Source organism: Cordyceps javanica, chromosome 3 (genome assembly GCF_051103115.1).
Source record: "Cordyceps javanica chromosome 3, complete sequence".
NCBI lineage: Eukaryota > Fungi > Ascomycota > Sordariomycetes > Hypocreales > Cordycipitaceae > Cordyceps > Cordyceps javanica.
The window spans coordinates 4,833,682-4,856,282 of NC_139297.1; the positions used below are offsets into that span (position 1 = coordinate 4,833,682).

General features: G+C 56.2%; 8 protein-coding genes across 8 annotated transcripts; 4 read left to right on the forward strand and 4 right to left on the reverse strand.

Annotated features, from left to right (window-relative positions):
• Positions 1 to 99: 99 nt before the first annotated feature.
• V2A60_005636 (glycogen-binding domain-containing protein) lies at positions 100 to 981 on the reverse strand (the record flags this gene model as incomplete). The annotated part of the gene is made up of 2 exons (XM_083256945.1): positions 100 to 680; positions 735 to 981. The coding sequence occupies 2 exons, from the start codon at positions 979 to 981 to the stop codon at positions 100 to 102; spliced, it is 828 nt and encodes a 275-aa protein (XP_083113071.1).
• Positions 982 to 3,292: 2,311 nt separating this feature from the next.
• On the forward strand, positions 3,293 to 5,107 carry V2A60_005637 (uncharacterized protein; the record flags this gene model as incomplete). The annotated part of the gene is made up of 1 exon (XM_083256946.1): positions 3,293 to 5,107. One exon carries the CDS (start codon positions 3,293 to 3,295, stop codon positions 5,105 to 5,107), a length of 1,815 nt encoding a protein of 604 aa, XP_083113072.1.
• Positions 5,108 to 5,537: 430 nt separating this feature from the next.
• On the forward strand, positions 5,538 to 7,196 carry V2A60_005638 (uncharacterized protein; the record flags this gene model as incomplete). The annotated part of the gene is made up of 1 exon (XM_083256947.1): positions 5,538 to 7,196. One exon carries the CDS (start codon positions 5,538 to 5,540, stop codon positions 7,194 to 7,196), a length of 1,659 nt encoding a protein of 552 aa, XP_083113073.1.
• A 1,188-nt stretch (positions 7,197 to 8,384) lies between these two features.
• On the forward strand, positions 8,385 to 9,963 carry V2A60_005639 (double-stranded RNA binding motif domain-containing protein; the record flags this gene model as incomplete). The annotated part of the gene is made up of 2 exons (XM_083256948.1): positions 8,385 to 9,005; positions 9,121 to 9,963. 2 exons carry the CDS (start codon positions 8,385 to 8,387, stop codon positions 9,961 to 9,963), a joined length of 1,464 nt encoding a protein of 487 aa, XP_083113074.1.
• Positions 9,964 to 10,256: 293 nt separating this feature from the next.
• V2A60_005640 (tRNA 2'-phosphotransferase) lies at positions 10,257 to 11,330 on the reverse strand (the record flags this gene model as incomplete). Its single annotated transcript, XM_083256949.1, has 2 exons — positions 10,257 to 10,994; positions 11,073 to 11,330. 2 exons carry the CDS (start codon positions 11,328 to 11,330, stop codon positions 10,257 to 10,259), a joined length of 996 nt encoding a protein of 331 aa, XP_083113075.1.
• Positions 11,331 to 14,526: 3,196 nt separating this feature from the next.
• Positions 14,527 to 16,203, reverse strand: V2A60_005641 (glycoside hydrolase family 72 protein; the record flags this gene model as incomplete). Its single annotated transcript, XM_083256950.1, has 3 exons — positions 14,527 to 15,158; positions 15,229 to 16,039; positions 16,120 to 16,203. The coding sequence occupies 3 exons, from the start codon at positions 16,201 to 16,203 to the stop codon at positions 14,527 to 14,529; spliced, it is 1,527 nt and encodes a 508-aa protein (XP_083113076.1).
• A 2,961-nt stretch (positions 16,204 to 19,164) lies between these two features.
• Positions 19,165 to 20,185, forward strand: V2A60_005642 (Extradiol ring-cleavage dioxygenase, class III enzyme, subunit B; the record flags this gene model as incomplete). Its single annotated transcript, XM_083256951.1, has 2 exons — positions 19,165 to 19,204; positions 19,347 to 20,185. 2 exons carry the CDS (start codon positions 19,165 to 19,167, stop codon positions 20,183 to 20,185), a joined length of 879 nt encoding a protein of 292 aa, XP_083113077.1.
• A 423-nt stretch (positions 20,186 to 20,608) lies between these two features.
• On the reverse strand, positions 20,609 to 22,102 carry V2A60_005643 (uncharacterized protein; the record flags this gene model as incomplete). Its single annotated transcript, XM_083256952.1, has 1 exon — positions 20,609 to 22,102. One exon carries the CDS (start codon positions 22,100 to 22,102, stop codon positions 20,609 to 20,611), a length of 1,494 nt encoding a protein of 497 aa, XP_083113078.1.
• Positions 22,103 to 22,601: the final 499 nt, after the last annotated feature.

Consider the following 22,601-nt stretch of genomic DNA (forward strand, 5'->3'; position numbering starts at 1 on the left):
TTCAAAGGGATATAAACTAAGCTGGCTTTTAGTACACAAAATAAAAAGAATCAACGCCAGACCAATCATTGTTAAGATATATATAGCACGGCAGGGTGATTATTGTGGCTTCGAGGCTCTCATCATGAGACCTTGGCTATTGTCAGTGGCGAGGGAAGTCTCGGCAATGTTCCTGAGCTCGCGCTTCTGGGCCCCGCCAGCAGGCTCTTCAGCAATGGAGCCAAGAGAAGCGAGGGACAAGTTACGTTTGCTGCCGTTGGAGAGACGGTTTTCCCTGCGTCGAAAAGAGGAAGGACTCACGGAACCGGAAGAGCTGTCATCTGAGTCGACGCTGCTTCGCCGGCCCGAACGATGGGCGTCGGCAGCGACGGGCTGCTCGCCGCTGCTTGACTGGATCTTGCGCAGGGTGCCCAGAATGGAGGGCTTGTCGCAGGGAAACTGTTCAAGGGTAGGGTCGTTCAAGTCCACGGAAGCGTCGTGGATAGTTCTAGGAGAGGTTCCGGTTTGCGGTTCATCGGGCGTGTCATGCATCTGGTCATTGCCATCGCTCAAAGTATAGGCGCCGAGCCGTTCATGAGCAAAGAGCGGGACTGTGAAGCTGACGGTGTCATTGCCGTTGCTGGGATCGACGAGCTCGTTTGCACGGAGAATGTTGCTCTTGGTACCCAAGACGCTTTTCACTAGAGCCATTTAATATTAAATTAAGCCTCTTTCCAAGGTTGCGACAGACTTACCAACCGGCTTCCTCTCATCGACGGCCCAGAGTCCGTCTCTGCCCTGTCTAAAGCGGTACTGGTATTCCTTGCCGGGCTCGACCATGACGCAAATGGAATAGGTGTTTGCGTTTCCCGATGGCGTCGGAGGCTGCATCTCTTGGAGAAGCCAGGCGGGTTTGGAGAAAGTTCCGGCTATAAAGAGGGTGCCGGCGTCACACGGGGCGCTGTATGTGATGGTGTGTGGTATGGTATGTGGTTGAGACATGACGACGAGAGTGAATCAGATGGCTCCTTGCAAGAGGTTGATGGGGTTGAAGAGATGTTGCGCTGCTCTGTTGAAGAGGCCGACAGGCAATTCTGAGAGAGGTAGCGCCTAAACGGCTATGACGGTCGTGTGACGGGCATGTATAGGCAGCGCATGTTACGAAGGAGGTGAGGCGAGCGAGAGGTGCAGGCGACTGGCAGGTGGATGGCTGTGGGAAATTTGGAAAATGGGAAATGAGTCGGTGGGTTGACGGGAGGGCGCAAGTGATGGAATGGACAAGGTCCGAATAAGAATTGATGAGATCGGTGGGCGAGGGTTGAGGGGCAAGAAGATGAGGCCTTTAAGATGAACGGACAACAGTGAGGCGCTGCAACGAATGGTCGGCCAAGGCGGGCAAGTAGGAGGGAAGGCACGTGCAGGGGGAAGAATCGGGCGATGGTGCCGGTGCCGGTGCACGGACTAGCTGGCCTAGGAGGTATCAGATAGTAATTGGGTAGTTGTTAGAGGAGCCGGGTCGGGGAAGTGTGGGAAACGGTTTGACGACGACGAGTTTGGCCATGGAACGAGCGCAGACTAGGTGGGCTTCGTACGGAGTAGTGAGCTGGCTAATAGAGTTTATCAACAGGGTGTTCGAAAACGGTATCGTAGGCGGGTAATCTGTACTTCTGTACTTGGGTAAGTAGGTAGTTGGCTATCGGTACTTGGCGCTCGGTGTCTTGAACTGGTCTCGGGAGAGCGGGATGCAAGGCGCAGAAGCAGGCCGTGCAGTGGTTCGTGGAACATGTGTATGGAAGAAGGAGGGTGGGCGAGATTTTTAAATTGTTTGGAAGAAAAAAAAAGACGAAAACAAAAGAAAAAAAAAGAGAGAGGGCGAGGGTGAGGGAGAGAGAGACTGGACGGACGTTATGAGCCTGCCTCAATGTAACCAATCAACTACCTAGCTCGGGTTCCCCTCGTCCTCTCCCGCAGGACCTTGGCACCTTGGGATGCTCGGGTTCCTTGGCTGGCCAGGATGTGATGGGGAGGCCAATGAGCGGCGAAAACGTGCGGCGCAGAGTGTCATGCATTGGCGCCCAGCCGGGCCCAGCTTGGCCGCCCAGTCTGTCCGTTACTTCCTGGCTGACAGTTGACAGGCGACAGGCTGTCAGTCTGCTGTCTGCTGTCTGCTGTCTGCCTGTCTGCCTGGTTGGGCGGGCAAACGGGGGAACAGACGACGCTAAAAGACAGCCACCCAACCCACTAACGTAATAAAAAAGGCAGCTGTCAGTCGCAGTGGCCAAGAGAGGCGCGCTGACGACGCTCAAGGGCGCTGTAGGTACCTACCTACTTGCTACCTTAGTAGGTACCGAGTAGCATCAAACAACGCCCGAGACATGTCAGCCATGTAGGGCCCCCGAAGCACACTATTTCACATCGCCAACGACTGCTGAACTTTTAGTCAAGCCACGCTGTAACGACCCATCATCATGATCACAGTGTAAAGTTGTGGCCATCACCGACTCTGGGCTCTGGACCTGACCTGCCACTGACTCAGTCGCCAGCCTGCCCAGTACCTACAGCCGGCCTCGACTTGTTCTCGTCCTCCTCGCCGCTCCCCGATGACGCTCGCCACATCAGCCTGCTTGCAGCTTGGAGACATAATATCCACAGCCGCGTATACCGCCTTGTACTCGCGACGCGCAGAAATTCTCTCAAAACACACAAGTCCTGAACCATTCTTCACCGGCCCGCCCACCTCTGGTGTCTGATCCTGCTCAAGTCTGCCTCTCGCCGAAAGCCTGTTTTTGTATCCGTACCAGTTACTGAGTATCCGTAGTGCTGTCGCCTATTCAGTGGGGCTCCCCCCCACCAATTGGCGTTACAAAGTCCCAGCTCCTATAGCTGCCAGCGTCATAGACAAGTTTGCCTCTTCTGAAATGTACTGACGGGGCAGAACATGGTTCAATGAAAAGGACCTTCTTTCCCTTTTCAGAATCAGAATCAACAAGACAATAAGAACTCTGTCTCTTGCTATAGGTGGCTTTACCGAACCCACCAACAAACACGACTGAGTCTAAGTATGCGTTAGCCTGCATGCATGCACCATCTCCAGCTCCAGCTCCAGCACTAACAACTGGCAATGCATATATTCCCCGACCCATTTCCTCTTTCGGCGCTGCCCCCAAAGGTACGTACCCGCTAGTGTATTTTGGAGACGCCATGTGCACTTATTATTATTTGCCTAGTAAAAAAAAAAAGTGAAAATGTTCTCCTGGATGCTTGCCCATGCTTCATCATCCACCCACACTCTAGCTTCCTCCGCGCCACCACAATGAAGCCTGCGCTGTCAAACGCGGGCCTTCTGGCCAGCAGGACTGCTGCGTCTATGCGCCCTGCCTTGCACTCCGGCACGCAGCCTCGCATTGACTGTGTTCGCTTCGCTTCCATGCGCCACGAAGCTCGCCCTTCCCGCATGGTCCTGTCCGACAATGTCCACCGTTCGCCCTCCTCCGCCAACGATTCCAGACGCAAACGTCAAGCCCCAGGCCCTTTCGGCGCCATGAACAAACGAGTCGCCAACATTGATCCCAGGCGACTGCCCCGCGCGCCAGCCGACAAGCGCGGTGACACCCGCAAGCGCGTCGACGATCGCAAGGCCCTCAAGATGCACCGCTCCCTCGCTTCCATCTCCTACGGCCGACGGACGACCATGAAAGATCGCATGGCCGAGTACGAATCCTTCTCCCAGTTCAACCTGCTACCCTCGGTGCAGACTGCCATTGACGAGGAGCTGTTCAAAGGCATGACGGATATCCGCCCAACACCCGTTCAGCGCCTCGCCATTCCCGCCCTCCTGGGCCAGTCCCCGATCGGATTCACGGAGAAGACTCAGGATAAGACCCCGACGAGCATAGCACCCGGAAAAGTACCGTCATTTCTGCTCGCTGCGGAAACTGGATCGGGCAAGACCCTGGCCTACTTGCTACCAGCCATCAACGCCCTCAAGCAGGCCGAAGCCAACGACCCCGATATCGCCGCCTACAACGAGCGCTTTGCGGCTGAAAAGGAGCGCCAGGAGCAAGGCCACGGAAAGCGGAAGCCATTTGACGAGCCTCACCCCACCATGGCGCGACCCAAGGTTGTCATCCTGGTTCCCACCGCCGAGCTGTGCCAGCAGGTGATTCGCGTCTCCAAGACCATCTCCCATGCCGTCAAGTTCAAGTCAGAGATGCTCTCTTCCGATCTCAAACCCAAGCAGATCCAGCGCAACGTATACTCGAACAGAGGCCTTGATGTTATTGTCGCTACGCCCCATTTGCTTGCGGCCATGGCGGATTCCGATCCCAACATTCTCTCCCGTGTTTCCCACCTCATCATTGATGAGGCAGACTCTCTTTTCGACCGAAGCTTTGCTCCCGTCACCATGAGCATCGTAGAACGTGCCACCCCATCCCTGAAGCAGTTTATTTGCTGCTCAGCCACCATCCCCAAGAAGCTCAACAATTATCTGGCCGTCAACTATCCCGACATGAAGCGCATTGTCACTCCTAACCTTCATGCCATTCCTCGTCGCGTGCAGCTCGGTGTCATTGACGTCTCCCGCGAGCCTTACAAGAACAACAAAGACCTCGCCTGCGCCGAGTCCATCTTCAGCATCGGCCGCGAATCTGCTCACCATGAAGGTCCCGTCAAGGAAGAAGTCGACGTCCGTCGCATCATAGTCTTTGTCAACGAGCGCGAAAAGACCGAGGAGCTGGCCGACTATCTTCGTTCCAAGGGAATCGATGCGCAAGCACTACATCGCGACACAGCCGAAAAGCGGCACGGCGAGATTCTTCAAGTCTTCACCCAAGCCGACCCTCTCCGTGTCGCTCGACCGGACCGCAAGGTGGCTCGCAGCTGGCTCTCCAGCATCAAGGTCTTGGTCGTCACAGACTTAGCCTCCCGAGGCATTGACACCGTCGCCGTGCGTCATGTTATCCTCTACGACGTGCCGCATACTACCATTGACTTTATTCACCGTCTTGGCCGTGCTGGGCGCATGGGACGTCGTGGACGCGGCATTGTTCTTGTTGGCAACGACGACCGTCGCGACGTCGTCGCTGATGTCAAGCGAAGCATGTTCATGGGCCAAGCTTTGATCTAAGCGGTCCTTGTAAAATAATTTTGTATATTATGCACTTGTAAAAGTACTTAGAATGACTCGGCATGGGGGGCGTTTGGCAACGGGCCGGAATCTCACATGGCTAAAGTATCTTAGCTATTTCCACTGCTCTGAATTATAAAGTAAATCAATTTCAAATGTTGAATCAACCGTCAGAATTGCTCTTTCAATGGTTACCTTTTCGTCCGAAGAGTCGTCAACCGCATCAACTTTTTAGTGGGGCTGTATTCTCCACACGCGTCGTCGACGCGCCTTGATCGTCAAACGCCCAATAGCCTCATCGCGATTGATTCTCACAACATTGACATCTACGCTTCACCATATTTACCACCTGCAACGCCATTGTCTTTTCACGAAAAAAGAGATCCAGTGTACCAAGGACCATATATATCGGCATACAGATAGACCCCAGATGGCTCGCACGCGGAGATCGCGTCAGGCCGCTGACGCGCCGCCCGTTGGCAGCGTGGCCGCCAACAGCGATACCGAACAACAGCAAACGGTGCCTTCTCGCGGCCGCACACGAACCAGCCGCGCCGCCGCTTCTAAGCGACAAGAGTCCATCGACGATGTCGCCACCACGGCCCCCTCCGGCGCACCACATGCCTCTGCGCGCAATACCAGCGTCGACTCAGTCGAGGTTGGCCGGCGCGCGCTGGAGACGCCGTCGCTCCGCCGCGACACCACGGGCCTGGATCTTGCTGACGACAGCATCTTTGGCGATCTGGGCGACAGCTTTGCCGACGGTGAGGTGCCAGGATTCGAGCGGGAGGAGGAGCCGCCGCGCTCAGCGTCGACCACGCGCTCTTGGAGCACCTTCAAGCCGCGCTCGAGGCAGTCGAGCGTCGTTGGCCGCAACGATCCCCCCATCCGGCCCAGCAGCCGCAGCGGCGCCAACACCTCGGCCCTCACGTCGTCCTTCAACATTGGTGCCTTCCGCAGGCGCGCGAGGGAGCCCAGTATTCTGGGCACCGCGCGCAGAGGCGGTCCCCGCTCAGAGACGTCGGGACGCGGCGCACAGTCGGATCTGGAGAGCGAGGGCGAGGGCTATTTTGCGCCAGAGGCCGAGTCCACGCCGCTGCACAATAGACGCCGCACGCGGGCCAGTCTGGCGTCGGCGGCCAACGTGAGCACGGACACGGCGCGAGCGACGAGGAAACGCAAGAGTGAGGCCGCGGCCGAGGCGGAGCGAGCTGCCAAGACGACAAGGACGGAGGAGACGGATAGTGATTCGGAAATTTCCGATCTGACCTCGCCACTGAGGCCGCCATCGACGCCAATCCACCAGAGAGCGACGACGCCGATCGACTTGGACGAGATTCACGCACCGCCTGCCAGCAGCGGTTCCGAAGACGAGGATATCGCCTGGCCCGACATTCACGCGCTGGCGAAGCGCCGTCGCCGTCCCTCGGCAACGACGCCGCTACGGGCCGGTGTGGGCGAGGATGACGAGATTCTGAGCGACATCTCGTCGCCCCCATCGCTGACACACTCGCCCAACTACGAGGGCCGAGCTGGGCGCGGCCGGGCTGCCCTGCGGGCTGCCCAGTCAAAGCCTCTGACAACCGCAGATCTGGCCAATCTACTACCTAGGAGAAAGTACAAAAAGACACACCACGAGGAGGCCGACAGCGATGGCGAGCAAGAGGAGCAAGCGCAGGACCGGGAGCAAGAGGAAGAAGAGGAGCAGGTGCCGGTGACACGCACACGTGGTGGTCGCATCAGCCGCCCGCCAAGCCGCGGCGCCTCCACGCCCGCAAATAACCAGCAGTCCAACGCGACCTCCCGGCGCACCCGCAGCGCCTCCAAGCACAAGACGTACGGTCGCCGCTCGTCGGACAAGGAAAACAACCCGGACGAGGAGAGAGAGGACGAGGACGAGGAGGAGGGCGACAGCCAGTTCCATCCACTCGCGGACGACACGTTTGGGGACACGACGACGGCCGGGCCGCCCGACTTTCAGTCAATCGACGAGCTCAAGCGCGCCACCAAGAAGTTTAGCGAGGTGGACAAGTGGCAGCTCGACTACGAGGAGGTGACGGAGAGCCTTTCGCCGCAGGGGGCGAGGTAGGCAGCATACCCACGAGTCGTTTTTTCTTCTCCTTCTTCTTCCTTGTTCCCTTTTTTCTATATTGCTTTGGGCTATACTACTGAGACTATGCATGGCTTATCACATTTACCCTTTTGGATGAAGGACATGTTCAGAAGGGGAAAGAAGGAAGGAAGCAAGGCAAGTCAAAATCGGAATAGGATTGTTGCAAAAAAGAAAATGACCGTTTCATTGTCCTGGCTTGGCGAAGATGACGCTTTTCGGGTTGTTTTGTTGTTTTTTTCTTGCAAAGGAACAAGATGGGAGTCTCGGTAGGCATATTTGTGTGTCTTTTTTTTTCTTTGCTATTAGCGATGGATGGTATGTATGGATTACATTATCGGCAAAAAGATTATATTGCGTTTGGAGTACAAAAATTGTCGTGACTTTTCTTCCACGCACCCACTGTCCCCTTTGTCATGGCCTTTCACTGTTCCTTGTTCTCCTTTCGTTTTTTTTTTCTCTTCTCTTTCGGCCGCGTTTCATTGTCATGCCGCTCCTGCGTGTGTTGCAAGGCCACACACGGGTGGGACACAAGGAACAAAAAAAAAAGCCCAGTGAAGCCAAGCCATGCGGCGGCTCTCTGGTCCTTATTATTTCCAATGACAGCCCCTCCCTTTCCCCCGCTCGCCAGCTTACGGACCTACCAAATGCTCTCTCTCTCTGTCTCTCTCCATTTCTCTCTGTGTGTCTTTCCTTGTGTGCTCGAGCAAAGGTGACACCTGTGTTCGTACGCACCCCCAAAGTTCTTCTTCATTTCTTCATTCTTTGATCGCTGTACCCGTTGTCGCTGCCCTCCAATAGGGTTTACCATTTCGTCTTTCTTGTACGCGGCTTGTACTCCGCCCACGCACACACACACACACACACGTACTCACACCCTTTGTCACCATAAATACAAGAAGAAAAACAAATAATATTTCAGCGTCGGAGGGCGGGAGGAGTCGAGTAACGTCGTTTTCACCTTTTTCCTCCTCTTCCCCTATCCGCTTTTGCGTGAGTTTTGTCTACAGGTCCCTGCGAGAGGCAAACTAAGACACGCAGATTTCTATATTACACTTTTGAGCTCTACCGGAGCTCTACATTTCTCTCACTCTCTCCGTCGTCGTCTTCTTCATCTTCTTTTCATTTTGTTCGAGTTCTTTTTTTTTTTTTTTTTAAAAAAAAAATATGGCTCCCATCACCAAACCTTCTGGCCTCTCGCCCCTCATCCCCGTGCCGTGGGCCGGCGTCCGCGCCTGGCTCGACGAGGCCGAGGCGACGCAGGCCGCCACGGGCGGCGCAACGATGCACCTCACGCACGCGCAACTCCTCGCGCTCTCGCAGCTCGCCAGCTTCTGCGCCGCCGAGCCCGCGCTGCCCAAGGAGGACCACGTCAGCAAGCTCATGCGTATGTCATCGTCACCGTCATCGGTCCTGGCCGCCGCTGCCACTGGCACGGGCGTCGCCATCATCCAAGACGACTACCCCGGGGCGGCTGCTGTTGATACTGCTGCTGCCACGCCAGTGGCGGCGGCGGAGGAGGAGGAGGAGGAGGAGAAGGAGGAGGAGGCGGACGGGGCCGATGCCGCGGACCCTATGGAGGGCGTTGTCCGTTTTGCTAACGGGCCAGAACTTACCCAGGCGAGGCACCTCGAGCCGCCGATATTTACGATGAGCGATCCGGTCGACGTGCCCTTTCGAGGCGCGTTCCAGCTCCGCTGGCACTGCGTCTGCGTGCTGCCTTGGTGCGGCAAGTCGTTTCCCGCTCGCGAAGAGGGCCGCGCGCCGGCGCTATTCTCAAACAAAAAGGTGTGTGAAAAGTTGTGCAATCTGGTCGCTCCCTTGGCCAATGCCGCAATGGTCATTGATTTTGATTTCATGTTTTGTGCTCATGCGTGGACATTTTGTCATGTTGGAGGAGTAGGACGCCAAGCAGTATGCAGCGATGCTTGCCTTGGCATATCTCAACAATGCGACAAGAGAGTTGACAATGTCGCACACGCCTCGGGAGACTCCTCGGAAGGTTGAAACCCCCAAGCCGAGCACGCAACAAGCTCTCCCGAAGCTCCAACAACAACAACAACAGGCCCCGCCATCGCAGGCCGTGCCATCGCAGGCCCCGCCATCACAGCCCGATCAACCGGAGCAGCAGCCTCCAGCATCGCCGTCGAAGCCTCCTGCGCTGCCGGTTCCAGCACGAGAGGCTGCATCTCCACCCAACCGCCTCAAGCGCCCTCTCGGTCCGTCCACCACGTCGGAGCCAGATGAATCGTCGCCCCCTAAGCAGCGGCACAGATCTCGCTCCTCGTCACCGCTACAACCGCCAGCAACACCACCTGCTGCTGCAGTCGAGCCCTCGCCAGCGCCGCCGTCTGCGTCTGCATCCGCGTGCGCGTGCGCGTGCGCGTCCACGCCCGCCCGCACGCCGACGCTCGCGCCGGAGCCGGCACCGTTCGTCTCCCCAAAGGGCCGCGGCGCGGACGCGGCCGCGGAGCAGAAGCAGCTGTTTGACGAGATCCACCGGCTGTGCGCGCGCCTCGGCGTGTCGCAACCGACGTACCGCCTGACGCAGGACCCGGACCGGCCGAGCTTCTTCAGCGGCCACGCCGAGTTCTCGGCCGGGTCGCGCGTGCCGGACGGCATCGCCGTCGTCCGTGACGTCCTCGGCAAGAGGCAGACGCGCATACAGATCGCGCAGCAGATCCTGAAGTGGATGGAGGAGGAGGAGGCGCGGCGGAAGCAACGGGTCGACGCCATGTTGTCGTAACAGCTGGCATGGGGAGCCTGAGTCTTGTGTGTTTCTTTCCCCTCTTCTGACGCTGGTTCGTTGATGCCGTGATGAAATTACGTGTTGATATTTCGTTTGTCGGTTTCAAGTTGGAGATCTTTTGTACTTTTTGGCTATCGTGCCGGGTGTGTGTCAATTCTATGAATCAAATGAAACATGTCTCAAATTTTTAAGCTTCTGGCTTATAGAATCGGTCAAGTCGCTTCATACACATGTTTCAACGCCATGACGGAAGATGCAGCATCTCATCATCATCGTAGTAAACGCTTGCATCACACCTCCGGTGCCCCTCTATCGCCGGCGGCCCCTCCCCCCCGTCCTCCCCCCCGGCCGCCGCGGCCTCTGCCTCCTCCCCCTCTGGGCCCCTTCCCATGCGGGACCGTCCTCTTGACGTCGGGCGGCAGCTCGGCCACGGCGACGCCGTCCTCCCAGAGCACGCCCACGTCCGCGCCCCTGCCCCTGACCGTCTTGAAGAAGTCGACGCTCAGCAGCCCGTTGTCGTCGCCCTCTGTCAGGATGACGCCGTTGTCGCTGCGCCACCACCGGACGCCCGCCGCCAGGCTGCGCGCCACGTCAATCTCAATCAGCAGCTGCGCGTCGCGGCGCATGCCGCTCACCACCACCACGCCGGCGGCGTCCCCCTCCCCCTCCCCCGGCACGCCGGCCGCGCAGTGGATGTGGTTGCGGCCCATGACCCGCAGCCCGCCCGACTCGACAATGGGCTCCCAGAAGGCGTAGTAGGTGCCGTGCACGACGCGCGCGGGGACGTTGCCCGCCTCGGCCGTGAGCGGCTCCAGCAGCGACGCGGACTCGAGCTTGATGGAGTGGCCCTGGTTGGCGCGGATCAGGTAGTCACGAGCGCTAGCGGAGGGTAGAGGAGAAGAAGAAGAAGGGGTAGTAGAGGGGGCTGATGCGGGCTTGAGGGAGAAGCGCTGCTTCTCGTTGGTGGCGACGACGTCTTGGACGTCGGCGAGCGTGACGCCCAGAGACTTGAGAGGGCCCCATTGCAGCTGTGACGAAAGGTTAGCACTGGTGGTTTTTTTCTCGGCATCTAGGAAAAGATTCGCTTGGGGGATTGCACATGCCACTTTGTCGAGCGGGGCGTATCCCTCACTGTCGAGCTTGATGCCTGCATTCTCGGCCTGGTGCCTCAACAGCCGTGACAGCGCGCGCGAGACGTCGCTGGAGCGGCCGCCGCCGCCTCCTCCTCCTCCTCCTCCACGACCGCCGCGGCTTTTTCGCGCGGCGCCTCTGCCTTGGCCTCCCTGATGCCGCTCGACCTTGTTCATGATCCGATCTTGCATGTCCATGGTGGCGCTACCCGCTGCCAAGCCGTCGTCGGTCATTGCGCTTTCGAGACGAGGCAGCGTCCTTCTCAGCCAGACGCTCCTGTGTCTGCACAGCCAGGCGGCGGTGACGGGAGCGCCAGGAATCGGTCGGTTTCTGATGGCGTAAATTAGTGACCGCGTTCTTGTAATGGGCGGACGGACTGCAAGTGTAGCGACTCGTTGGAGATGCGCATTCATTTAAAGATGTGAGTTGTGGTGAGAAACGGTTATGAGTCGACGCGGTCCAGTTTTTGTGTGAAAAAGCGTGAGTGTACTACGAGAATCAGTCACGCCGACTACCACCACTGTGGAGGTCTGCTTGACGGCAGTTGGGCCAACTGCGAGGGATCGCCAGAGCGAATCTCGGGATGCGCAACGTATTCAGTCAAAATAAAGCCAAGTACAAGAAGCCTTTATTGATTTTTACTCTTCAGAGGGAAAACTATATGCCAATGTACTATACTGCCCATCTTCGGTGGACAAGGGCTGTTTGCTTCCGAGTCCGACCCAACCCATGCCTGCTCATTTCTTTGATTGGAGGAGATAGGTATGAATTACAATGGAAAGAGAGCACATCAGAAAGGCTTGATCCGTCAACAAGATAGTTGAGAGTATTGAGGTATCTACGGTACATTTGTAAATATTCAAGTATCACCACGTGTATGTAGTATGAAGTTATGCGAATCATGTTGAAGGGGGGTTCCTGTTTTTGATGGTACTCGATGATCGTTGGGGATTTTCACCGATTAAACAACAGAATATGGCTGTCACGCCATAAGCCAAATAACACATTTTACTACTCTTCAACTATAACTCTGATGTGATCAGATATACTCTCCATCACTCAATCGCAAGTAGGCACAGGATGGTTGCCCATTGGGGCAAGGTCGTCTGACTTATTGGGTAATTGATTGTCTAAATATTCACAACCGTTTCGATATGTGAGAGTAACACGGTCCGCTGATCCGCTGATTTTTATTAAACTGGTTGTCCATGCGGCAAGTTCTGGCCCATTGTCCAGCGTAATGATTGCTGTTCGATAGCGACCCACAGGCCAGAGTATCAACTAATTACCAGCTCAACGGACTGGGTTCCTTTTCATCTTCAGAGACAACACCCGCCACCGCCCAATCCAGCGCTTGCATTTGAGGCGTTTAGTTTCCGGCAGTTGAGTTGCTCGAAACTATGTCATCCGCAAGTCGCAGGTTCTCGACCATTCCTGATCTATTGTCGCTATTATGCGATCAGGTAAGCAGTCGTTTCTGGGCGGGGAAACAGCGTGCTAATGGGTCGCTTCCCGTGGACTTTAGGTCAACAACCGAAGGCTTCTCTTGGATCTCTGTCTTGTGGACCGTGGGTTCTGTGACGTATTCTCGCGAAAGCTATGGCGGCGACTGGAATTCACGGAAAACAACTTTTGCCACCTCATTGACGAGGGCAGGCGTCAACAACTCTTGCGCAGCGACAAGCTTTGCCATGTGAGGGGGCTAGTGATTCGGCAGCCGAAAATGGATTTGGAGGACGACGACGATACCTCAACCTCTGATGCCATTGTACAGTTACTTGAGCATATTCCAAACCTCAAACGTTTCGCGCATGTTGCTGTCCTGATCCAACTGTTGCTTGACCACATCACTTACAATTGGCAGATCGTACGATGTGAAACTATCGCGCAGGTGCCTTATTGCACTGTCGTTGATTCCGAGCCTTGATACCCTCGTCACCCGCTTCCATAGTGATATGGAATACTACTTAGGTATTGCTTTGGAAGGCGACCCAGTGGCACCGGCGACAGCAGTTAGAAGAACTCACGCTTTCGGAGACGTGGCCTCGTGTTTTTCGCAGTTTCAAAATCTTCGCAAATTGGCACTATTAAACATCTGGGGTGATTTAATACAGTGGCGAACCGCCATCGTCGACGTATTACAACAAAGTCCCCGCCTCCAATCTCTCGCTCTTGCCATAGGTGAGGGAACAGTCGAGAGTTGTCAGAGGAGAGGAGATGCGATACCGGTGCGACAAGTCCAAGAGCGCTCATATTATCGATTTCTTTATGGGATTTGTGAGCAAAGCCGAGAGCGAGGCTTGCAACCCCTCAGCTTACACTCGTTGCGGCTCGGTAACGGTATTGGCTTCCCTGACTTTTCATGTTTAAGTCACCTTCTTGACTTGACAAAAATGAAAGATATTCACATCTACAATGAGTAAGCGTCGATCTCTCTTTTCGAGTACAGCCAGGTTGATTGTTATATAGAAATAGCTACGGTGAAAAGTGGCCTACGTACTGCAGCGCTTTCTACTCAACAGTTACACCAGCTCTTCGACAGCTATCGTGTGAATATTTGTCTATTGATATATGGAAAGAGGTCGATCAGGTGTTCGGTCGACGACTTGGTGGGGACCTGTCTCTCCGATCCAACGTGTGGTCCTGGCACCACCACAGGCCTTACGGTGAGCTACCGCAACCTCGCGTATTCAATGGGCTGGCCAGCGACCCGATATCTCGCATCCTGGTCTCGTCATCGCCCATCAACTTTCAATCAGAGCGCCCCATCCCCCCTTTTGAGTATGCAGATTGCGTCAAGCACCTTGGTATGCCAGCCTCGCATGCGGCATGGCGAGCGTTGCACGAAAGCGATGAACCTGTGGAGGAGCTCTGTGATTTATTGATGACAATGCCAAACCTGTCCTCTCTGTGGGTTGTTCTGGAGCCAACAGATTGGAAACCTGTATCATACGGCGGATATGCTGCAAGGGCTAGAGAGTCTCATGTCGTTGCGGCTGCTAGTGTCTGCCCACGGCTCAGTTTTGTGAGAATCGCGAACCACGCCTGGAGGGTCAAGCACTCTGGGTCATCGGGGATAGCTGATAAAGCTATAGAACTGGAACGTCTAGATGACTGGGAGGACATTGCTGAATGCCCTGAGATTTTTTATTGCCCTGAACCACTGTCGTGGAGTCACTTTGTGCAGCACGCCGATTGCTAGCGCTTTTCTTTTCGGGCCGCTTTTTGATACGCTTGGAATCGCATGATGTAGATGAGTAGTTTATGGGGCTAATTAACCAAGAAAGAAGAAAATGATAGATCTCTTTTCGACAGATGGCCTCTGATTAATACTGAAGAGGCCACCAGATGCCAACGCCACACTGTTCTCCAGGTGTTGCTATGGCTATCAGCATGGAAAGAGGCGAATGATAAAAAAAAAAACACAATCTAAATCGAGACTGCTACAGCACAAAGTAAGAGCGCGAGACTGGCAAAATTAGTGGCAGATTTGCTGTCCTTGGTCGACGTCGACTTCGGCGCTGCCGCCGTCGCAGTTGCGGCATGCTCATTGACCTTTTCGGCCTCCTTCAGCATGGCATCGCACTTGCCTTGGACCGTCGCCTTTTGCAACCTGGCGGCGCCGTCAAAGTCGCATGCAAACGCGCCGCTGTTTTGCTTCTTGTAGTACGCGTCCATGACAAAGGCCAGCTTGGCCGACGCCTCGCACATGCCGTACGCGCCGTACACGCCGCTGGTCGTGTTGCCGCTGATGCCCGCGCACAGCCCCCGGTTGGCGTTGCCGCACGCAAAGTTGAAAACGCGCGCAAACTGCTCCTTGTCCAGGCCTTCCTTGGGGACGCAAGCGAGCGAGCTGACCATGCAGTCGCAGAGGGCCTTGTCCGGCGTCGGCGGCAGCGCCCTGTCCGCCTGCCAGGTCTGGCTGATGGCCGGGCATGCGCTCGGCTGCGTCTGGGCTGTCGATCCGGATGATCCCTTGGGGTCAATCTTGGCCATCTTCTTCTTGAGGGCTTCAAAATTCTTCATCTTGACCGCCTCGCCATTCTTCACTCTGACTAGGCCTACGGCGCGCACGCAAGTGCTTGTCAGTTCGCATGCGGAATCTCAGTGTTGGAAGCACATGGAACGCACCAAAATCATTCGCCTCCTGAAAGTACATGTAGACAATGCCACCACTGAAGACTGAGGTCATTTCCTTGGAGTACAAGGCCTCTGTATCGGTAAAGATGCGGGCCTCGGCGCCTCCGCCATCGTTGCAGCCGTACTCTGCAAAAAAGACGGGGATGGAATAGTTGGTAAAGAAGTCGGTCTGTTTGTCGTAGCCCGATATTTGCATGGTGCTATCGCCACACCACGAGTAGATGTTGTATCCCCAGAAATCAGCAGAGTCCTCTTGTCTATCGCAATTGAAGTAAGTTGAGAGCTCGGTGCGGATGTCAGTGTCATCGTTTGTTGCGTAGCCGACGCCGAGCCAACGCGAGTTGTGCTTTTCCTTGATGTACTTTTTGGTATCGCGAATGGCGGCCTTGACATAAGCAGAGGCGCCGGTGTTGTTTTTGGCATTGGTCACTTCATTACCAGCAAAATACCCAATGACGTTGGAGTATGGAGACAGGGAATCAATGACCTTTTGGTATCGTCCAAAAAGCTCCGTGTTCCACTGGGGTTGGTCTCTGTTGATTGAGAGCGCCGGCTCACCGAGATCTGCAATCACATAGATGCCTGCCTCTTGTAGAAGGCTCATGCAGAAACTGTGGTCCGCTTCGGGATCAATGGCGTAGGTGCGAATCGTGTTCGTACCCAGCTCCTTAAGCAGGGGAACGTCGCGCTCGCAGCTCTTCTTGTCGGCAAGAGGATCAAGGTACGTCGTGGGCGTGCCAGAGATGCTGCCGCCACCACCGGCGGCAATATCCTGCTGGTAGGCAACGCCTTTGATGAAGAACTGTGTACCATCAGGGAGGAAAAATTTGGAGCCTTGGCGATTGTCAGTATTCGTCGTCGTTATTGGTATTCTTGGAATACCTTTGCGGTGATGGAGGGCAGCTCAGCCGCCGCGGCCACGCTGGCCAACCCGACGACCAAGGCTCGCGCATAGATCAGCTTCATCTTTCGAACTTTCGTGACACTTCCAATCTCTGGTTCCTTCACAGTCGAAAAGGTCAAAGTTTCTCAACGTTTCTCGAGATTTATTACAGACTGACCATGAGGCTGCCTCCTCATTTCCCCCATGACGAAACTAGTTACAGCCTCCCTGCCTTGACAGGCAAACCGTGAAACGGCAAGGCTCAGATAGATGATGGGCCGACGAAGTGCAATTTTACCTTGCATGCCGTGTCCAGCCGCCCTGGTCCATTGCGGAGCTAGGCTGAAGTATTCATCTTCTACAGGCTACAGCATGCCGCCAATGCCCTTACTTTTCTGTAAGTCGGGGTGCTGGCCCACCAGGATAGTATCGTGCCGCCATCTAACGTTCTTGGCACTCTTGGCAGACCCCTACGGCGTATCCAAGGAGTTTGCTACTTATGCCGCTACAGATATCTGGGCCCTCTCGAAAAGTTTGGTCTCATACGATAAGTACTGGTGGAGGCAAAGGGCTGTTGAGGTCACTTCTGCTGGCTGAGCGGACATCATTGTGACGGGTCAGCTAGTTACCAATAGTGCGGAACTCGCTTGTAAGGGTCATGCCTACGGAGTACAAAGTGCTGACCGAAACTAGCCTTACGTACCAGGATTAGACAGGGGAAAGTACGGAGTAAAGAGGAACACTTTCCTCACTATTGTTCGTAGCTACCTATGAGCAGGAGAATGAGTTACACTGTTGCATGTATGCAAATAGCGGACACTTGACGGAGCCTTGCTTCTGATTAAAAAACGGGTACCCGTGCCACCTTTGTGAATGCATACCCTTGCAGCCTTGGTCAATACATGGGGGCCGAGTTGGTCCCTTGTCTCATTGCAGCCAGATGAATGACTTTTATTATGGAAGCTTACAGTCACTTTGACAAAGCTCCATCAACCCAAGTCTGAGATCCGGGCTATGGTGTTTCCTCACAAGTCTGCGCAGTGAGATCTCGGCGCTCATACCCTGCCTGCTAGGAATAGCCAGCTAGAGCGAAGGTGGTCTAGCTAGGTAGTGCCACTGTATTAGTTATTCGCGGCTGACAAGATAAAGTTCAGAGCCTTGAAATACCAATGTCGTCTTGGTAGTGTTTGATATTCTATTCTAATCTCTTGTGGTGTCAAAACTATGCTACATTAAACTCTCACGAACTTCCCTCAGCTAACGATGGTCATATCTCCTAGTTCGACCATGCATTGGCCCAGTCATCGAGCACCTGCTAGCCACACAAATTTCAAATTGACAGGCGACTTACATGAATTCGCTACTGAACTGGTGATCTGTGTTAATAGGTACAATTGGAGAGATACTTGGTTCTTCGCCAGTGGTGTTGTGTGTCGTACTGCGTGGAGTTTGCACGCTTTGGCTCATTGCCGCAACGTATCCTAATGCGGCAGGGCAGATTTTGCTAGCCACACATGCTTCGTAAAATAACGTACCTCTTCACAGCATTTATCATCTTCGGTCCCTGATAGCCTCACTTGTATGGTTTACATGGCACCCTTGAACAAGCCGGCGAACAAAAGGGCACCGGAATGGGCCTAGTCTGCTATATATCATCATCGCATCGAAATGAATGACGTGCGTCTTCCCAACAGCAACTGTCTTTGGTCTACAGAGTATGACAAGACTCACTGACCAGCGAGCGTCTCGACTCCAGCGTATATATTTATGGGCTGTGAACGAACGAGCCACGCCACCCTGCCCTGCCCTACCCTCCCTCTTCCATTTTCAGAGAAACTCGACAGTGAGATGATGCGCGACCATAAAATTATCTTCCCATTTCTTGTTGGAACAGCAGCAGCTGGCCCACTGGCATACGGTATTTGCCAAGCTGGATGCGCCGGCGTGGTGATGGCTTGCTACGGCGCCGCGGGCGCGACCTGGGGCGCAACAGCCGGCGCATCGGCCGCGCCTACTGTCATTGCCTGTAATCTTACGTTTGGCAAGTGCCAGGCAGCTTGCGTGGTCGCTGGATGTTCTCCCACTCCTTAATATTAAATGATGCGCTGGGCTCAGCGGCGTTATCGAGCAACAGGTACGTGACATGGCTGCCACTAACTCGCACTGCATTCACCGACGCGAAGCAGAGATAATTCTAGCTAGATCAATAACAATGCCCAGATCCATAGAAACTGCCTATACTTGGCTCTGTCTCTGATTAGTTGCTCGAGTTTCATTCTGTTACCGTTTTTTATACGTTGTGTGTCATCCAACCCGCCCTGAATCGTACTCGTAATATCTTGGTGGTTTAGAGCGCATTCCCTCCACTTGGCGGATGCCAGAACATAAGTGCTAAGCTCTAGGTAAGGATAATGAAATGACATTGTTGATAGTTTGTCCAGGCCCGTTGGGGGTTGTACGTGCACACGTCACGTCACCGCAGTCGTTGGTCGATGTGCCGGTGAATGGAAGGCGTCCGACGTTGCGGCTCACCCGATGGAGAATGGCCGCCTGCCAGCGCATGCATTTCTAACAAATTACCAAACCCTTGACAATAACGAGAGTCCGCTCACCGTATCCACTCCCTCCGGATCGCCCGGCCTGAGCCCTCCCCGCCCGGCCGCCGCCGCCGCTCTTCCGCTAAGTTGGGGTTTTCGGCTCCCTACTCGCGCGCGTTGAACGATTGATTGATAAGCGTTATTATTACGATTATTTTTAGTTCGTTTCCGCTCTCCCACTCCGTCGCCGAACAGTTTCGCGTTCCACTTTTTTTTTTTTGTCCTCTTCCCACTCACGCAACTTGTACATATAAGTCAAACAACCATCACCTTGTTTCCCGTCGTGGCCGCCCCCTCCCTCCCTCCCCTCCTGTTTCCCTCCCACTTCCTTCTCATCGGCCTGCAGGTAACGGGAGAGAGATTTCCCAGTAGATGGACCTTTTGTGGATCGTGTTCGCCCTGCTCCTCCCGTTTGTGCTACGATATTTCCGCGCCGCCGCGCCCAAAATGCCCGTCGGCCCAGTCATTGCCCTGTCCCACGGCGGAGGTACGGAAAACACCCATTCCGCAAGGGCAAACCGCCCGTTAACGCGCGCACCCCCCCCCCCCCCCCTTTTTACCCTCTCTGTTCTGTCCCCCGCCAGGCAATACCGCAACATGTTGAACTAACTCGGTACGATTCCGCGCAGGCCCCATGCCTCTGCTCGACGACCCGGGCCACAAGTCCATCATCTCCTCGCTGCGGAACCGCGTGCCCGAGATCCTGCGCCTCGCCTCGCCCGAGGAGCGCCCGCGCGCCATCGTCCTCGTCACCGCCCACTGGACGGCCCCGCGGGGACCGGTCATCTCCTCGGGCGCGGCGCCGCCGCTCCTGTACGACTACTACGGGTTCCCCGCCGAGACGTACAGCGTGCGGTACCCGGCGCCGGGGGCGCCCGAGGTGGCCGCGCAGGTGGCCGCGGCGATGCGGCGCGAGGGCCTGTCGCCGGAGCTCGACGCGGCGCGCGGGTGGGACCACGGCGTGTTCGTGCCGCTCAAGCTGGCGGTGCCCGACGCCGACGTGCCCGTCGTGCAGGTGTCGGTGCTGGCGAGCGAGGACCCGGCGCAGCACCTGCGCATGGGCCGCGCGCTGGCCTCGCTGCGCGACGACAACGTCGCCATCGTCGGCTCCGGCTTCGCGTCCTTCCACAACATCGGCCTGATGCAGTCGCTGCGCGGTGTCGACCGCTCCGGCCTCGACCGCGGCTTCCTCGCCTTCAAGGCCAAGACGGACGAGTGGAACGACGCGCTGACGGCCGCCGCGACGGCCGCAAACGCCACCGAGCGCGCCGCGCGCCTCGCCCGCTGGCGCGAGTTCCCCCACGCCGACATGATGCACCCGCCCCGCGGCGGCGAGCACTTCATGCCGCTGCTCGTGTGCGCCGGTGCGGCGCGGGACGCCGACGGCGCGGCCAAGGCGTACAAGGACGAGTACATGGGCGTCGACATTTATACCTACTATTGGGGCGCGCCAGCCGTGACAGCCTAACAGGTGAGCGACGTGGGAGCAGGGTGGGGGTGAGAATTGTGTACAATCGTAGAGACGAGAGTCGGGTTGATAGTAGCACGAGAACAAGCATCGCGTGAGCATACAATGTACAGGTACATTTATTTTCATTATAAATATTAAAAACACCCAGATGCGTGGGCTGTAGTACCACCTCAATAACCACTCCTGTAGGAGCAGTCTGTTTCCGTTCACGGTTTCGTAACTCGTCATGTATTAAGAAAAAGAAAATGATGTAGTAGAGAGCAACAAAAACCAAAAATCCTTCCGATGCAGTGCCGTTGTTCGCTGCCGGGGTATATAGTTATAAAAAAAACAGAGCAGAAAAGAAAAATCGCTTCTTTAAAAAGCAAGAAATCAAGGCCCGAGCATGTCTCAAATCAATTGCTATGCAGGTATGCGCCTTTATGATGATGGCTCTTCGTCATCGGACGCCGAGGCGTCAATGCTCGAAGGCCGCGCGTAGAGAGGCTCGAGGTCCTGGTAGTCGATGGGCGAGCCGAGCGGATAGGCCGGCGGGCTGGGAGGCACGTCCTCATAGATGGGCGGCGCCTCGTTGTCCCAGCTGACACCCAGGCCCGAGTGCTCGGTGAGGACGACGGCAAAATGCATGCGCAAGATGCGGCCGGTACCAGTGGGGGTGGCCTGGTGGGCCTTGCCCTCCGGGGCGTACTCCTTGGAAACGATGAGCTCGAGCAGCAAGGAGTGGGAGACCTCGGTGCCTTCGGGTGTCTTGATGTCGCACGCGTACTTGAGCTCGCCGGCGCTGTTGCGGGCCTGGTTGATGCTGTAGTCGAGCTCCATGTCGACGGAGCCGTCGTGGCCGGTGTAGTCGGACTTCCAACCCTCGTGCAGCTGCTTCTCGCCAATGACGCGGACCTCGTTGCGGACGGTGCCGCGAACATCGCCGACGGCGGTGGCGGAGGGCGCATGCTTGTCGCAGGCGGGGGCAATGGTCTTGATGGTCTCCTCGAGCTTCCACGTCACCTTCTTGAGCTTCCAGAGGTCGACCGTCTTGACCTTTTCGTTGTGGGTCATGAGGCCGTCGAGCTTGAGCGTCAGCTTGTTGGTACTGGTCGGATGCACGACGGAGACGTAGTCGGCGCTGGCCTTGATGTTGGTGGGCGGGAAGACGCGAACCGAGTGGTGCGGGAAGAGCGGCTCAGGGACGGAACGCTTGACCAGCAGCGTGCGGTCAAACTTGAGCTGAATGGGCGCGGCGGTGCCGGTGGCGTGGCGCGAGACCTGGGCGACGGCCTTGAACTCGTAGGTGATGGAGACGAGGGGGGTGTTGGTGCTGGCGGGGAGCTCACCGCTGAGCAGCGCGGAGAAGGGGAACGCATGCTTGCCGCGGTGCAGCTTGGTGGCGTGGTCGAGAAAGACCCAGGCCTGCAGCTCTGTGACCTGGCTCTGACACTCGGAGCAGTGGCTCTGGCATGGGCGCTTGTGCGTGGTGTGAATGCTGAGTGTGGCCTTGAAGCTGTCCATCTCGACGACGTCATCCTTGATGTGGAGGAATAGTTGGCCCGAGACGATGGCGCCGGTGCTGTCTTCGCGGGTGCCGTGGAAGATGATTGGCGGGCTCTCGATGCTCCAGTCGACGGCGGCAACGCTGCAGGCAGCGGGGTTGAGCTCGCGGACCGGGGAGCTGGAGGAGCGGCCAAAGGGTAATGAGAGCTTGTGGTGCTTCCTGACCGCCTCGATCAGATCGTGGGGTTTGACGGCGTGGTCGTCGGCTTCAGACTCGTACGGGCTGCCGGAGACGGAGTTCTTCCTGGAGGAGTCGCATGAGGCATTGCGGGAGGCGGTGCGGGAGGCGGTACGGGAGCGGGCAGCGTTTTTGATCTGCGAAATGTTGCCGGTCGAGGACCGCAGGAAGTTGGAGACGAGGTGAGGCATGTCGTCAATTTCGGTGCGCTCTAGCGCAGCGCTGCTGGGTGGTGTAAGTGGGCGTGGCGATGTGCGTGGCAGGCCAAGTGGTTGCTGGCCGATTCTTCGAGTATATAAGTGTCGTCAAATGGCAGGCCGACACAGAAAAAACGGCAATAAAAGTGCAGCGTACCCCTCCTTGTAAGCGGCTTTTGGTGTCTTGGTATTGACAGCAGGAGGGGCACACGACTTGCGACTTGCTACAGCAGAGAAATCGTGGCTGCGAAAAAGAAGGCTGGCCGGTGTGCAGAGGTGGTGTCCGTTTGTCGGAGTCGCGAGAATGCGAGCCAAGGATTTCAAAGCTCAGACACACTCACTCACTCATGCAAGCTATATGACGGCACAGACAACGGTTGGTGGTATTTCCGAGGAGAACAGTGTAGTAGCGACCAATTAGTGCGAACGCCACAGCGAGGTCGATTGGCCGGGGGTTCGATTGAACGGAAGGCGAAGACCGAGCTCGGGGCGA